This window comes from Poecilia latipinna, unplaced genomic scaffold (genome assembly GCF_001443285.1).
Source record: "Poecilia latipinna isolate Pla-1442-1.1 unplaced genomic scaffold, P_latipinna-1.0 Scaffold3215, whole genome shotgun sequence".
Taxonomy (NCBI): domain Eukaryota; kingdom Metazoa; phylum Chordata; class Actinopteri; order Cyprinodontiformes; family Poeciliidae; genus Poecilia; species Poecilia latipinna.
The window spans coordinates 1-15,336 of record NW_015115831.1 but is presented as its reverse complement, the minus strand read 5'-3'; the positions used below and the strand labels follow the sequence as shown (position 1 = coordinate 15,336).

Below are 15,336 nucleotides of genomic sequence, written 5' to 3'. Positions count from 1 at the left end.
TGGTTTTGGGATCAACTTTAAGTCCCAGTTTGTTTTTCCAAATGATTTTGTTTCAGTTGGGGATCGTCGGAAGAACCGGAGCCGGGAAAAGCTCCCTGATCTCGGCTCTGTTCCGTCTGGCAGAACCTCAGGGAAAAATCTACATCGACGGTGTTTTGACCTCTGACCTCGGCCTGCACGACCTGCGCCAGAAGATGTCCATCATTCCTCAGGTGAGTGGAAACGGAGCGCGGCCTGGTCCAGTGGTTCTGTTACCCAGGATAAACCCAGAGATCAAAGTTTGATTGGGAGCAGCTTGGTGTCGGACTTTGGACATTCAGGTCACGCCCCCAACACACACACACACACACACACACACACACACACACACACACACACCGTGTGTTCAGCCGGTCAAAGATTTACCGCTAAGCGTTATCTCCAGTCTGCTCTGTGAATTATTGTTCTCATTGCTGCTTTAGTCTATTTAAAATCTGACTTTTTAAATTCAGTGTTGCTGTTTTTTGCCATTTTCTTTGACTTTAGTGAAACTGGAGAACATTCAGGTTTAAACAGAAAAACACAACGTAAACCAAAAAACGTTACATGTGCAACTTAAAAATAATGGTGACAGTATAAATGTTACTTTAATTTTAGCATAAATGCACAGTTTAAGTTGCACAATATTTAAAGTTCCTACATATTTATTTAATGAATGTAGCATGTGCCTGTAATAAAGTGCTGCTAGTTACAAGATGTATTTTACTTTTCTGTCTTTTGTCGTTAATCTGCCTTTTGTTAACACTTAACCCGGAAGTTTTTCCTTCAAAATAAAAGCATCAAACCGTAAGCTAGAGTTTTGTAGTTACATTTACTCGAGTAAGTTATTGAGAAAAAAATTAACTTTTAGGAGTATTTTTACTTTTTAATTGTTCTTCAGCAGTTTTTAACCTAATAATTCACCAGACTCAGAGAAACACCTTCAGTTTGTGTTAAAGCTTCATGAGGTTCAAATGGAAAGAAACTAATTGTTTTTAAATCACTTTGCCTGATTTAGTTATTTGTTGTTACTCGTACGAAAAATTAGCATGTTTTTCCTTAAGATCTACACTTGGGTTTATATTTTGGTCCGTCTGATGATGTGTTTTTTAAATATGAGGTGATTGATAATTTGATGAGTTACTCAGTACTTGAGTAGACTTTTTACCAAATTCTTTCTTACTGTAAAATAATTTCCTGGACGTCTATTTTTAACTTTTACTTGAGTCAAATATGTAGAAGTTGTGCTGCTCTTACTGCCCACCTCTGAGTACATTATTTATTTACTTTATTTATTAAAACTAAATAAAGTCGGCAAATGCAAAGTAAGGACACAAACAAACCAAAAATAATAATTCAAGGTGACTTACAGTAGATATTGTGTTGCACATGAGTTCAGGTATTTCAGCTCAGACTTTAGAGGATCATCAACGGTTTGGTTTTGTTTGTTTTCCCTCCGACCTAAAGGACCCGGTGTTGTTTACCGACACGCTGAGGAAGAACCTGGATCCGTTCGGCCAGCACTCTGACCAGGAGCTGTGGAGAGCTCTGGAGGAGGCGAGTCTTCACAGACAGTCACCAAGTCTTCTTTAGTAACACACACACATTACGACCGTCAGCGACGTTCCTGTTTCCTCAGGTCCAGCTGAAGTCCGTAGCCGAGGATCTGCCGGGGAAGCTGGAGACGGTTCTGGCCGAGTCCGGCTCCAACTTCAGCGTGGGTCAGAGGCAGCTGGTGTGTCTGGCCAGGGCCGTCCTGAGGAGGAACCGCATCCTCATCATCGACGAGGCCACAGCCAACGTGGACCCCCAGTACGCCCCGGGGAGAACCACACACACACACATGCACGCACGCACACACACACACACACAGAGGTTAGGTCAGATCATAAAACATGTTTTTGTTGTTGCAGGACAGACGAGCTGATCCAGAAAACCATCCGGGAGAAGTTCAGGTTCTGCACCGTTCTCACCATCGCTCACCGCCTCAACACCATCATAGACAGCGACCGCATCCTGGTGAGGCTTTTGATTGGTTGTTCGCTCTCTGCTTTGTTTCTTCACACCTGGCCCGTTTGGTCCACTTGAGTCCAGCTCGAGTTCATCTGGGAAGGTTCACAGGCTGCTCTGGTTGACCTGTGAACCTGATGTTCAGTTTGGTGGAAGTGAATTCAGGTCTGCTTAAATGATGAATCTGATCCAGACGCTGCTGCTGGAGTTCTGACTAAAACCAGGAAGTTAGAGCGGATCACCCAGTTCTATAGTCCTTCCACTGAGGGAATGGACTTTAAAATATGTTGTTAGTTTATAAATCACTGAACAGTTTAAAGATCTGCTGTTGTAGAAGCAGCATTCAGCTTCTAGGCACCACAGATCTGGAACAAACTTGTAGAAAGACAGAGTTCCTTTAAGTCTAGATGAAGAAGCACAGTTTGGATCTGCTTTTGGCTCGGTGGAACATTGACCCACATACTTGATGTTTATTTGCTTAATGATGGCGACAAAACGTGAAGTTTCATTTGTTGATTTGTTTTGTTTTCTGAGGTCAATCACTTTCACTGCCTTGTTGCTGAAATCTGCTTTACAAATAACTTTGACTTGTATTGTGCCTGAAGGTTCTTGACGGTGGCAGCATCCAGGAATTAGACCGACCCTTCGCTCTGCTGCAGAACCAAGATGGCGCCCTGTACAAGCTGGTCCAGCAGACGGGCGAGGCTGAGGCGGCCGCTCTGCTGGAATCAGCCAGACAGGTGAGGAAGACATGTTTTTACTTTTACCTCTGAGTAAATCTTCTTCATCCCAGTTAACAGAACCAATGTTTCCATAGGCTGCACACCGAACCCAACCCAACGACTCCCAGGACCCGAGAACGGAGCAGAACATTCCAGAACCAAATGAAATGTGATGTGGACGTTCAGGTGTGTCTTAAAGGAGAAAATCAAAACGCACAGAGTTTTTACAGACATGAATGTCATATTTATATTTTTAACATAGGAACAGCTCAACATTAGACAGTTTGACCTCATGATGCACCGATGATCTGATGTTTAGTCTAGACCGTCTGGATTCATTTGAAATGTTTGAAGTCTTTTAAACACAGGCATAAATGTTCAGAATTATAAATGTATCCGATAGCTCTGCACCAGTGCAGCTCATTTAAATACACCAGTAGCTCCTCTAGTTTAATAAATAATGAAGAAACTCAGACTGATGAAAACAAAAGGTCGACTACCTCAGCGAAACATGTAAATAAACGGTGGCAAACATTAGAAACGGTTCAGAAAGTGTGATTAGTAATTATAAATAAATAGCAAATTAAATAATGAAGAAATGTTGCACAGAGCACAAAATATTAGAGTGAGAAATCTAACTTTTCATTGACACTTGATGTTTTTTATATCAGAACTGAATCTGGTTTGAATATTTTTGGAGCCAGTTTGTCCTTCCACTCAACTTTCCAAATTATGCATCAAGTTCAAATGAAAATAAAGGAACTACATCATTTTTAGAAATTACTTTTTAAAAATTTTCTGTTTTATGAAAATGCATGTGTAGAGAAAAGAACAGTAAATATACCAAAGACGGATGAGTTTTTAGTTGCAATGACGGTTCTACAGAAACCCTGTGGCGGGTCCGGCTGCCGCGCAGCGGCGGCTCAGATTAGCTCCAATCGTTCACTGATTGAAGTAACTTTTTGTGACACTGTGTCTTCACTTTATAGTCTAGTTTTATCTAAATACATGCATTTTAAAGTAAAACCAGATAGAGTAGATGTAATGAAGGTCTTCATTACTTGGCGGCACAACACTTAAAATGTGTTAAATGATAAAAGAAATGCATGATGAAGGAAATGAAACAGATACAAACAGATTGAAATGTTTGTTTATTGTGTGTTTCCAGTGGCATCTCAGCTGGAACTGATCATGTCCTGTTAAAATACAACAAAGGAATAAAATAGGTATTGATTGTTAAAATGTTTGAAGGCTTTGTATGGGTGTGGCTTAACTCTCTCTTCCTCTGCAGGGTGTTCAGGCTAAAAGATTCCCCAGGGGCCTGAGCACCTTTTAAAGGTTCCGGAAGAGACCAAAGCAGATGGAAGAGGGGGAGCAGTAGAGCTATACATTTTATATATTTAATGTTGGATTTGTATTTATATGAATAAAAAAGGTCTTTTAGAGATGCTTAGAATGACTAGAATTTGATAATATATATTATTATGAGGATTTAGTTAGTTTGTCAAACCTTGTTTGTGTGTATGTATTTTGTTTTACCCTGTTTGTGAATTGGAACAGTCTGCAACTATAAAAGGCTGCATGTTGGCCATATTGAGGTGTGTTGCTGCTGAGACCCTAAGACACTGTCAGCAGGGTTGTTTGTTGTTAAATGTTGGTGAATAAACACCCAGTGGGGTTGCACAGTTTCTCTGCCTCAAGTCTCCTACTTCCTCCAGCCGCTAAGGGCCATCTTAACAGTAGAATTATGAAATTACTGGTATAAATGTCTTTGTTGCCTTTTCAGTGTTTGTCGTTGTCAGTTCCCATGTGAAACGAGTCGCTCATCCTCAGATTTCCTGTGTATTTTTGTCTTTACACTCCAAATGCTAATTTAATCCCTGTAAGGAAGAAAGAAAAATGTTATCTGTGAATGTAAACTGTTCAATTTTGTATGTATTTTCATAAACTGGAGTTTGTAAAACTTTGATGTTTAGTGTTTTTGTTTGGTAGCTGAATTAATTTGTGAAGAGTTGCTGTGAAATTTGACCTTAGAGAGAAACTGTGGACTGAGGTGAGGAGATGAATCTGCTAAACGGGAACATTTGAAACAAAAAAACCAAGATGATGTTCCTTATAATAATAATAATAATAATAATAATAATAATAATAATAAAGTATTCCTAATAGAAACACAGCAATTGTAAAAAAAAAAAAAAAAACTTGTGTTTTTGCAAAACTGAAAAATTTCTCCCATTACACCAGTGACATGATCAACAACCAATATGGTAGATAATTAAAAAAACAACTAAACAAATGGAAATCAGTGTTTTTCTAAAGGAACCAAAGACAGTATAGCTATGTTTCTTCAACATTTTCACTTAAAGTTTTAAATCAATAAATAAAAATATGTGAAATTTTCAGACAAACCACATAAAGGACATTTATTCAAAACCCTTGGATGAACGACAAACAAAAACGAGTTTGCAGTAAAGGCAACGTGTCAGATCCTCTATCAAAGATCTCCAGTCTGTTTCTTCCACCACGTTTGTCCAGGAGACACACGGGGTGCCGGTTTGCTACGTATCGCAGGATTCTTTTATTTCAGCAGTTACTGCATCCAACAACAGGAGGAGATGAAGTTATTGTCTCTAAACTCTAAAAATATCACTCGGTGTCTTTTATTCAACGTTATATGATTTATTTGTTGTTACCACCTATAAAGTAGACTGCCATACAACTTGTTTATATTAAAAAGTGTATGTAGGTCTCTATTGTTACTTCCATTAAAAGGTTGTTTTCCTTTTCTGATATGGTTTGAAATGCAGGTATTATATTATAGTTATGACCCTAACCAGGTGTTATTTATGTTAAAAAAGGTAAGAAGTTCTGATGCTGTGTTGGAATTGTTTTCAGATAAACTATTGAGAATAAACAATGTACGCATCAACACCTGTTAGCTCGGTCACTTCATTTAATTAGCGCTTATCTGGAGAGAGTGACCCATGTTGATCCTTATGAAGAGCTAAAGCTGATCATTTACATTTGATTGATTTATATAATCAAAGCTGTTGGTTTCACTTTGTTTGGATTTTTTCTTTATAGAAAGCTAAAGTACTGCAGTTCTAGAATAAGGCTGATATTTAGAGTGTCATGTCTTTGGGCCGCTGTGTCTCATCCAGGGACAAGAAGAGGCTCAACAACCTCAGGATGTGATGATACAAAGAAGAATGTTGCATCAAATCCAGACATATTTTCAATCTTGACACTGCTCTTAATGAAACTTGTAAAAGTGGTTTCTTCAGTCAGTGGCTCATTCAAACGTGCAGTTATACAGACTGCTGCAGGAGAAATGCCTACATTTATATCCAAGTCTTTGAGGAACGTTGAAATAATGTAACTTTGAATTGAATAAAGTATATCAAAATTGAACAAATTATATTAATTTGAAGGAATGTAGAGCAACAAAATGCGAAACTACACATTGTAATGATGGTTTTAAAAAAAGGTTTTAGATTTCTATGTGTTTATTCAAACTCAAATTATGCAGAACTGCTAAGACGCCACTTCAAACCAGTTTCTTACAGAATGGTTAACGATTATTCTAACATGAACACTAGCCAGTTTTCACATGACGGTAACAGTTTTGGAAAGGCGGCAGCTCTTGTAATTTCTCCTCCTGGACGGCAGGTGGCGCTGGACACAAACGAAACTCTCCACACCAACACATGGTTTTTGTTTGGCAGAAAACAGCCGAACGCGTTTGAAGTTAAGAAGTCGTTTTATGTTGTTAAGGTTTGTCTTTACATTATGTAGCTGACATGAGCAGCAGCTACCCCACGCCGGTTTACTCCCACGCCGGACGCGGAAGCTTCCAGGACGTTTACGAGCCGGCGGAGGACTCGTTCCTGCTGATGGACGCGCTGGAGAAAGACGCGGAGACGTTGCAGCAGATGAGGCAGGGCTGCACCTTTCCTCCCTGTGGACGATGTTTGTTTTCACCGTGTAACTGTGGGCCGTTCACGCTGTTTGCAGCCCCTGCGTGTGCGTGGAGGTGGGCAGCGGCTCCGGAGCGGTTTCTGCTTTTCTGGCGTCGGTGGTCGGACCTTCAGCTCTCTACCTGTGAGTCGCTCTGACACTGCATTCACTTCAGACACGATAATAAAAAGATTTATGCCATAAATCAGCGAAAAGAGACGTCTGGTAATTTAAAATAAGGGAAGTGAGGTTCTAAAGCCATGTTTGAAGCTTTGAACTCGTGTGGAAACGTAAAGTAAGGATCTAAAAACACACGAATCCTTCATAGGGGCTGATTCATATGTGTAATGTGTATATTTGTCAAACAATTCCTTTTTTTTTTTTTTTTGGTAACAAAATAATAAACATTGTATTTCCTAAAATGCAATATCAGCATTCTTTTAGTCTGCATCTACAACCTTAATCCATGTAATCCTCAATTTTCCCCAAACATGCAAATCTTAAAATCAAATGTCACTGATTGTAATTCGAAATAATCAAGACTAAAAAATAAGCAAAAATTTAGAAATATAAAAGGAAAAGTAGGTTTGTAGTTGGTCAGAATAATGACTGGTGTATTTGGCCAAATACGAAAGATCATAATAATATGAATACAGTTTCTAAATGTTAATATATGTAGCGACATCACAACATTTGCACCATAAATTATTCAACTGATTCTCTGTGTAATTTGAATTGGAGCACTGTACCAGGATGCATTAGAGAGCTTGGACATGTTTCCATAATTATATCAAACTTTAGTGTCATCACAGTAACATAACAGAGGCCTCCTTTTACATTAATGAAAATCATATTTAGCTAATTTATCACACAGTAAGACTCCAGGTGTCATGTGACCTCGCTGCATGCTGACCAGGTGGTCCAGCCTTTTGTAGCCTCAGCTTCCCTCAGACTGACAGTAGTAGCTATAAATTGGTTGGCAAGGAGGCAACAACTGACACAAAACATGAGGTTCCCACTCACTGGTTACCAGACAAACTCCTCCCTCCTGAGACACGATCATCATCAGTGTGAAGTCAGAAAAGACTCACGTAAAGCAGGAGCCCATCAGAAATGTTTCTGAACTTGTTTTTGACTTGCAGCTGCACTGATGTGAATCCAGCTGCAGCTCAGTGCACAGCCAGAACCGCCTGCTGTAACCGGGTCGCCCTGCAGCCCGTCATCACAGACCTGGTACCGATCACTGACAAACGTCTAAATAGGAGCAAAAGTTATGTGTTGCTGAATGAAACTGTTAGTGACTTTAACAAAGCATTAAAGACTCACACCATGTTACTGTAAGCTGAAGTTCAAAGAAATTTCATTCAACTTTATTAATTTTGAAGTATGGAAATCTAGCAACGCCTTGTATTAAATGATGTATTGTTTTCCAGGTACAGAGCCTTTTGCCAAGGCTTTGTGGGAAGGTGGACGTCCTCCTCTTCAATCCTCCCTATGTGGTGACGCCATCAGAAGAGGTCTGTAGCTAGCTAGCTAGATTAATATTTGGATTATGATCTAATGACTTGTTTAAATGTCCAGGTGGGCAGCAGAGGCGTAGAGGCGGCCTGGGCCGGAGGAGAGCGAGGCAGACAGGTTACTGACAGGTTCCTCCCTCTGGTTGCTCAGCTGCTGTCCAGTAGGGGCCTGTTTTACCTCGTCACCATCGCCGAGAACAAGCCAGGTTAGTAGGAATGTTTATGATGCAAAATCTAAGTTATAATAATGAGAAACTGAAGGTTTTGTTTCCCCACAGAGGAGATCATCAGGTTAATGAGGCAGTTTGGGCTGGAAGGACAGACCTGCTTGTCAACCCGAGCTGGGAACGAGAGGCTGTCTGTCCTGCGTTTCCATAGAAACCAGAAGAGGTGACAGTGAAAGGTAAGAACATTTATTGTAATGTCGTGCAGAATCTACGTTATTGCTACAGTCAGTGATTGACTTTAATGTAAACTGGTTTCTGATCATTTGTCAGACATGCATTAGTGGAGACACTTTAACTCTGTTGCTTCCAGACTACATGTCCATCTGGTCCCAGTTTGACCGCTCCACTGGCCACCAGCTCCAGAGCTTTAGGGAACGCTTGGTGCTCAGCCTCTCTGATTCTGGCAGACAGACTCTCCTCTGTGTCTCCAACCAACACCGGTACCGCTTCCTGGACCACGATGGCGCCTGCATCCACCTCTTCCTGCAAACAGCAGAGCTTGTGTTGTGTGGATGCAGGTTATTAAATGTATTTTCATCTTTCAGTGCAACACTTACTGCTACAAAGTGGACAGTACACCCAGTTATTTGCACTCCAGCCTGAAGAGCCTGTTTCTGGGCATTGACCCCCTTGAATGATGGCAGCAGAGAGGGATGGATGTTGAGGAGCCTCCCTGGAGTAAAATGTTAAAGTTATCTGGGGTCCAAATGAAAACCACAGACATTTTATTTTTAAAGAAACTTTACAAATAAAGACTTTCATACCATTCCATTTCTTGACAAAGTTCCCAGTAAGGATCCTCATGAAACCAGCAAGGCAGACCAGTTCCACTCCAAACTCCTCCAGCACCGAGTCGATGGTGGCGTCAAACTCAGCTCTGCTGCCATACAGCTTGTGATCCACAACCTGTTGGGATAAAAACAAACCAGTCAGTAAACCTTCACATTCAGTCTGATAAATCCAAACCTACCCTGGTCTGGATCCCAGCCAGCGCTGCTCTCTTCAGACCCTGAACTCCAGGTCTGTTGGAAATCACCAACACGATCTCTGCTGAGCTGCATGGAGCTTTAGCCTGAACCATCAGGGCCTGCAGGTTGGTACCTGAACACAACCTGAGATGTTCACCAAGAGCATCACCACCAAACATCTAGTGACGTCAACACACCTGTACCAGAGATGAGAACCGCTACTCTGGTCTTCTTCTGTGTTGTCGCGCCATTTCCATGGCAACCAGCATCCTTCACTTCCACAGTCCCAGCATTCATCAAGCTCTGCTTCAGGTTGCAAACCACCACAGAGGAAACATCTGGAAAAAAAATAAAAAGATGAGCTGAATATATTTACATCTACATTTGCTTTAACTGTTCTTTTCTCACCAGGTTGCTTAGGAACCAGACGGCCCACCACCCAGGCCTCATCATGGACCTGCAGCTGAGACAGAACCTTCTGAGCATCAGCCGGACCGACCACCAGAACCGCACCGAGCCCACAGTTAAAGGTTCTGCTCATCTCCTCCTCACTCAGTCGTCCTTCCTCATAGAGCCAAGAGAAAACAGCTGGAATCCTCCACTGGGACGCATCTGCAACAGACCACCACCATCAGTGTTTCTTCCTTCCATTAAACTTTACTGAATGAAGATCAGAGTCTGTCTGCTTTCCTCTCACCCAGCTCTGCTGCCAGACCCTGGGGCAGAACCCGGGGCAGGTTCTCCAGAAGCCCCCCACCGGTGATGTGAGCGTAGGCTTTAACCGCCCCGCTGCGCAGGACGGGCAACAGCAGGCGGCTGTAGATCCTAGTAGGAGTCAGCAACACGTCACCTAAACAGGAATTAAAAATAATTAATCAAGGTTTTTTAAGTCTTACAACATTTGGACCAAAGTTTATTAGAAACTGACCGACAGTCTGGTCCTGGTTCCCAAACGGAGCAGCAGAGCTGAAGCTCAGTTTGCTTCTCTCCAGAACTTTACGGACCAGACTGAAGCCGTTGCTGTGAATCCCAGAGGAAGCCACTCCGATGAGCACGTCTCCCGCCGAGATGTCCTGTAACCGTGGCAACAAGGCACCCCGCTCCACTGCGCCGACGCAGAACCCGGCCAGGTCGTACTCTCCTGCAGCGTAAACACCAGGCATCTCCGCCGTTTCACCGCCTGTCGGATGGTTCAGAAACATCATGAAGTCCGTTTGGGTTTCAGACCGGCTGCGTCGGTTCGGGTTGGTTTTTACCCAGCAGGGCGCAGCCGGCCGCCTCACACGCCTTAGCGACGCCGCCGACGACGGAGGAGGCCACCTGCAGGTCCAGACTGCCACAGGAGAAATAGTCCAGGAAGAAGAGCGGCTCGGCGCCGTGAGCCAAAACGTCGTTCACACACATGGCGACCAGGTCCTGACCCAGACCGCCATGACGGCCACAAGCCTGGGCGACCTGGGAACAGAACCGGTCAACAAAAATCATTTACTACTTTTTAGTGAAAAACTTCAGGTGACACAAAATAAAGACTATATTTGTCCAGGGAATGTTTCAAAGAACAGACTTTAAACACTAAAAATGACCTCTGACCTTCAGCTTGGTTCCAACGCCGTCCGTCCCAGACACCAGGATTGGGTCAACAAACCCGGCCGCCTTCAAGTCAAACAGTCCAGCAAAACCTCCCAGCTCTGCATCACAACCTGACAGAAAGAAACATCAGTGGAGCAGAACCACAAACTCCCTGTTGCCAAAGAGCAGAGGAGCGTTACCGGGTCGGGTCGTGGTTCTGGCCAGAGGCTTGATGATGTCCACCAGCTTGTTCCCAGCAGCGATGTCCACTCCACTGTCCTTGTAGGTCAGACGCCTGGAACAAAAAGAAATGTTGAAAACTTTAAAGATCTTGACTGCATGTCAGCAGGTGAATGAGCAGCTAATAAAAGTTACTTTATATTTAACTACAAACATAAACTGACTGCATAAAACTGGAAATAATTACTGACAAACACAAAGTAGGTCAGTAAACTGGAACAAATCTTTGTCTGAATGCATCTCAGTCTTTTTGGCTTATTTATACCCAACAACTTTAACTATTGTCAACTTTATCCATAAGCCTTTTATTGCAGTGGCTGCAGAAAGTTAACAGACCGGTTCTGGTTCAGGTGAGCGATGGCCCGGTGGCCGATGTCTCGCCGGTACACGGCGCCCGGGAACCCGACGGCGGCCATGCCCCGATTGGCCGCCTGCAGGGCGGCGTCCAGGCTCGGCCTCACCGCCGTCACGGCCAGCACTCTGCCGCCGCTCGACACCACGCGGCCGTCCTTCAGGGCGGTGCCGGCGTGGAACGCCTGCAGCCCGGCGTCCTGCAGCTGGGTCAGACCTGCAGCACAAAACACCACGTCACGCACCCAACGCCTCGACTTCTGGTCCAGAACCAGAACCCTGCAGCAGGCCGACCTGTGATCTCAACCCCTTTCTGGTAGGAACCCGGGTATCCGGTGCTGGCCATCACCACGGTAACCGCAGAGCTGCCCTGCTGCCACACGGGGGCGTTGGAGGCCAGGTTCCCGCTTACAGTGTTCATGATGACGTCATAGAGGTCGCTCTGCAGCAGAGGAAGCAGAACCTGGCATTCTGGGTCCCCAAAGCGACAGTTGAACTCCAGAACCTTTGGGCCCTGATTGGTCAGCATGAGGCCCGCGTACAGAACGCCTGGAAATACAAAAAATGAGAAAATGTACTTTTACTACACCACCCTTTGGCTTCCATTTAAACTATAAAATAATCTAATTCCTGCTGGATTATTTCTAAACTTTAAATCTGTTACAATCAGTTTTACCCATATAAGGAGTTCCTTCCTGCCTCATCCCATCCACAGTCTTCTGCAGGATCGTCTCTCTGATCTGCTGCAGCAGCTCCTGACTCACCTGTGAGACAAAACCGTCAGCTAGAAACCAGAGAAGATAACAGATCAAAGTCACCCTAGCAACTGTCTCCTAGCAACCTGTGGGGTGGGGCAGTAGGCGCCCATCCCGCCGGTGAGGGGCCCCAGGTCTCCGTCCTGGAGTCGCTTGTGGTCCTGAGCCGGCGGCATCAGAGACACCCAGGTACCGTCGCTGAAGCACAAACACTTAGAGACAATTTTACAAAATTAAGTTCAAACGTTTCGTGAAGGCAATTTAGCAGAAAGTTTAACATTAAACTCACAGACACTTCCTGTCCCTCCAAAAACTCCTCAACCACAACCGTAGTTCCTGCCGACCCAAAGGCTCCGTCCTACAAGAACAGGGATCTTTTATAAAACCAACTCTTTTTAAAGTTGCATTAGTTCGGTGTGGAGTGTTTTGGATATTTTTATTTTCCTGCCTTCATGATCTCCATGACGGCCCGGCAGGCTTCGTCCCGATCCCCGGCGACGATGACTCCCTTCCCCGCCGCCAGCCCGCTGGCCTTCACCACCAGAGCTGGAAAGTCGGCGCTGTGAAGAAAGTCCAAACAGATTCAGAACCAAACTTTTTAACTTGGGTTTCAGAAGACGAGCAGAGGTTCGGAGCGGACCTGCGGATGAAGCTGCAGGCGTCCTGCGGGTCGCTGAAGGAGCCATAGCGAGCCGTGGGAACGCCGTGACGCTCCATGAAGGCCTTAGCGAAACTCTTACTGGACTCCAACTGAGCCGCCGCAGCCGTCGGTCCAAAACACAGAACGCCCGCCGCCTTCAGGTCGTCCACCATACCTGCAGAGACGATACGGGTCAGAACCGCCTGAGGTTTGATCGAGGGAGAAAAACGACTGGAATCTCGACTCCACCTGCTGCCAGCGGAGCTTCGGGTCCGACTACGACCAAACCGACGTGGTGGTCCTTACAGAACTGAGCCAGGATGCTGTGGTTGCTGACCGACACCTCTGCAGAAACAAGAAGCCTCAATGGTGCTGAAAGCTACAGAAACTCGCTTCTGTTTTTACAGATTTCCAACAAGTCCCTGCAGCAAAAACGCAGCATGGAGTCTGACCCACTAAAAACACTTCGAGTCATTTCAGATAACAGCTCAAGCAGCAACAAAGTCAGTTTCTCAGAGGAGATTCTTCCCAGGTACCAGAGTTGCTGATCTTGCCGCAGTTGGCGGTTCCCGCGTTCCCAGGAGCCACCAGAACCTGCTGGACCCGGGGCGACTGGGCCAGCTTCCAGGCCAGCGCGTGTTCCCGTCCTCCGCCTCCCACCACCAGAACCCGCTCCGCCATCGCGACTGGAACCAGAACAGATTCAATTTAAAGGAGGATTTCCACTCAACGCGTGAAGCCACCGTGTAATTATGCAAGCGCTGACCTTTAGCAGGAAGAGCCGTGACCTTTTCCAGGGGATGGAGGTCCGATTAGATCGTAAATAATAGATCAGCTGGAACAAAAACCAAACAAGACTTTTAGCACAATTTGCATCGATCTGGAGCCCCAGATTACTGCAGAAACTGTGTAAAGATGAGCAGGCTAATCTCTGGGACAACAAAGAGTCCAGTGTTTGACCTCAGCTGAACATCTTTAACTCTGATTCGAGTCACTCGGCTCATGTGACCCAAAGCACACTGAACATGCAGCTTTTAGACACACGAACTGATAGAAAAGCTCATATAATAGCCTGGGAACAGTGTTAAAATGCTGCTATTAAAAAATGGATGCGTTATTTACATCCAACATCAAAATTAAGCTTTTCTTTTCTACGCTTTGTTGACTTTAAAGCGAATCTAGTAGCAAAAACACGTCGACATGCACAAAATTAACTAACCTCTGTTAGTATGAACCAGGAATTAGTCGCAGCCCGTTTCACCTGATGTGCATTCCCTGCCCTCTGTGGGTGGACTGACCCTCCGTGGAAGCTGCGGGGACAAATGTCACGCAACACAACATTAACACACACACACACGCATTGCGTGGACTCACAGTGACGCAGGGTGAGAAAAACATGCAAAGTTTGCACAAAAAGAGAAAAATAAAGACGAAAGACAAGCAAACACCGTCGACACGTGTGGAGTCTTACCTTCACCAAATGATGGGAGGCAAACTTTTTGGATTCCACAACTTCCTTTGGAAGACAACGCGCAAAGCATCACGGGAGACGTAGTTAATTTATCGCTGATAGCTAAACTGAAAAAATAGTTATTTTTTTTATTTTTATTTTTTTTACAATTTGCAATAAATTACCATTAACATTTCATGAAGCAATAATTAATCTTAAATTATCATAATACAAGAAAATTAAAGTAATTTAACTCTTTAACAACTTTGTGAAGCCTTGTGGTTAATTTTGACACATTTACATGAATATAAGTAGATAAAGTTTCTCTTGAAACTCTAAAGCACTTTTCCCAAATATAAAATCAACCTTAAATTATACTAAGAACAAAACATACAGAAGAAACTAAACATTACATTTTTGTCAGAAAAACAAAACTGCACCAGCTAAACTCCACTGACTGAAAATCCCAATTTTTCCACTTTACTTTTATTTTTAAACATTTTTGCAGAGACAAACAAACTGAACTGGATATTTCATCCAACAATATTTTACAAACTAACATTCATTAATCATTTACCTGCATTTTATGTATTTTCATACTTAAATACTTAGGTAACACTTTATTTGAAGGGGGTTGAATAAGACTGTTATGACACTGTCATAAACATGACATAACACCTGTCATGAACATCAATAAGTTTTCATGAATATTTATGACTGTTGTCATAAAGCGTCATTCGGTAAATAATGACACTTTTAATACAAAGTTGACGTTATTCAAAATGTCTGTTATGACAACTTGTCATCTAGATTAATGACAAGTTGTCATAACAGACATTTTGTCTAGATTCTAGACAAAATATCTTCGTTATGACAACTTGTCATTAATCTAGATGACAAGTTGTCATAACG

The 15,336-nt window shown here is 43.4% G+C and overlaps 3 protein-coding genes across 5 annotated transcripts in view; 2 read left to right on the top strand and 1 right to left on the bottom strand.

Annotated features, from left to right (window-relative positions):
* The window catches only part of LOC106940414 (multidrug resistance-associated protein 4-like), a 35,497-nt gene extending 30,782 nt beyond the window's left edge, over window positions 1-4,715 (top strand). Inside the window, exons 26-32 of one of the 3 annotated variants that reach the window (XR_001423084.1) lie at window positions 57-212; window positions 1,486-1,575; window positions 1,658-1,830; window positions 1,932-2,037; window positions 2,634-2,768; window positions 2,846-3,791; window positions 4,491-4,715. Coding sequence is in view for 2 of the 3 variants with exons in the window: in XM_015023154.1 (XP_014878640.1) it covers window positions 57-212; window positions 1,486-1,575; window positions 1,658-1,830; window positions 1,932-2,037; window positions 2,634-2,768; window positions 2,846-2,923 (738 nt within the window). In the remaining variant the exon portion in view is untranslated. The other 2 variants (XM_015023154.1, XM_015023155.1) reach the window with 2 other exon arrangements.
* A 1,699-nt stretch (window positions 4,716-6,414) lies between these two features.
* On the top strand, window positions 6,415-9,918 carry hemk2 (HemK methyltransferase 2, ETF1 glutamine and histone H4 lysine). The gene is made up of 7 exons (XM_015023153.1): window positions 6,415-6,687; window positions 6,765-6,851; window positions 7,850-7,940; window positions 8,141-8,224; window positions 8,289-8,430; window positions 8,503-8,627; window positions 9,831-9,918. The coding sequence occupies exons 1-6, from the start codon at window positions 6,551-6,553 to the stop codon at window positions 8,616-8,618; spliced, it is 657 nt and encodes a 218-aa protein (XP_014878639.1). The 5' UTR covers window positions 6,415-6,550; the 3' UTR covers window positions 8,619-8,627; window positions 9,831-9,918.
* gart (phosphoribosylglycinamide formyltransferase) lies at window positions 8,616-14,516 on the bottom strand. The gene is made up of 23 exons (XM_015023152.1): window positions 14,446-14,516; window positions 14,194-14,284; window positions 13,741-13,809; window positions 13,511-13,660; window positions 13,224-13,319; window positions 12,975-13,149; window positions 12,783-12,894; window positions 12,624-12,692; window positions 12,421-12,546; window positions 12,256-12,343; window positions 11,874-12,128; window positions 11,565-11,796; window positions 11,189-11,283; window positions 11,010-11,119; window positions 10,676-10,874; window positions 10,348-10,599; window positions 10,117-10,269; window positions 9,828-10,031; window positions 9,617-9,757; window positions 9,422-9,552; window positions 9,216-9,357; window positions 9,009-9,124; window positions 8,616-8,934 (listed from the first exon to the last, which is right to left on the bottom strand). Exons 4-23 carry the CDS (start codon window positions 13,653-13,655, stop codon window positions 8,743-8,745), a joined length of 3,033 nt encoding a protein of 1,010 aa, XP_014878638.1. The 5' UTR covers window positions 13,656-13,660; window positions 13,741-13,809; window positions 14,194-14,284; window positions 14,446-14,516; the 3' UTR covers window positions 8,616-8,742.
* Window positions 14,517-15,336: the final 820 nt, after the last annotated feature.

Excerpts from the sequence above, each read along its gene's own strand:
- hemk2 (XM_015023153.1), top strand. The coding sequence starts at position 6,551 with ATGAGCAGCAGCTACCCCACGCCGGTTTACTCCCACGCCGGACGCGGA. Across the intron at positions 6,852-7,849 it reads GGACCTTCAGCTCTCTACCT|CTGCACTGATGTGAATCCAG; the intron begins GTGAGTCGCTCT and ends TTTGACTTGCAG. Across the intron at positions 8,225-8,288 it reads TGGTGACGCCATCAGAAGAG|GTGGGCAGCAGAGGCGTAGA; the intron begins GTCTGTAGCTAG and ends TTAAATGTCCAG.
- gart (XM_015023152.1), bottom strand. The coding sequence starts at position 13,655 with ATGGCGGAGCGGGTTCTGGTGGTGGGAGGCGGAGGACGGGAACACGCG. Across the intron at positions 11,120-11,188 it reads CAGAACCACGACCCGACCCG|GTTGTGATGCAGAGCTGGGA; the intron begins GTAACGCTCCTC and ends TCTTTCTGTCAG. Across the intron at positions 8,935-9,008 it reads GTACTGTCCACTTTGTAGCA|GAAGAGGTGGATGCAGGCGC; the intron begins GTAAGTGTTGCA and ends TGCTGTTTGCAG.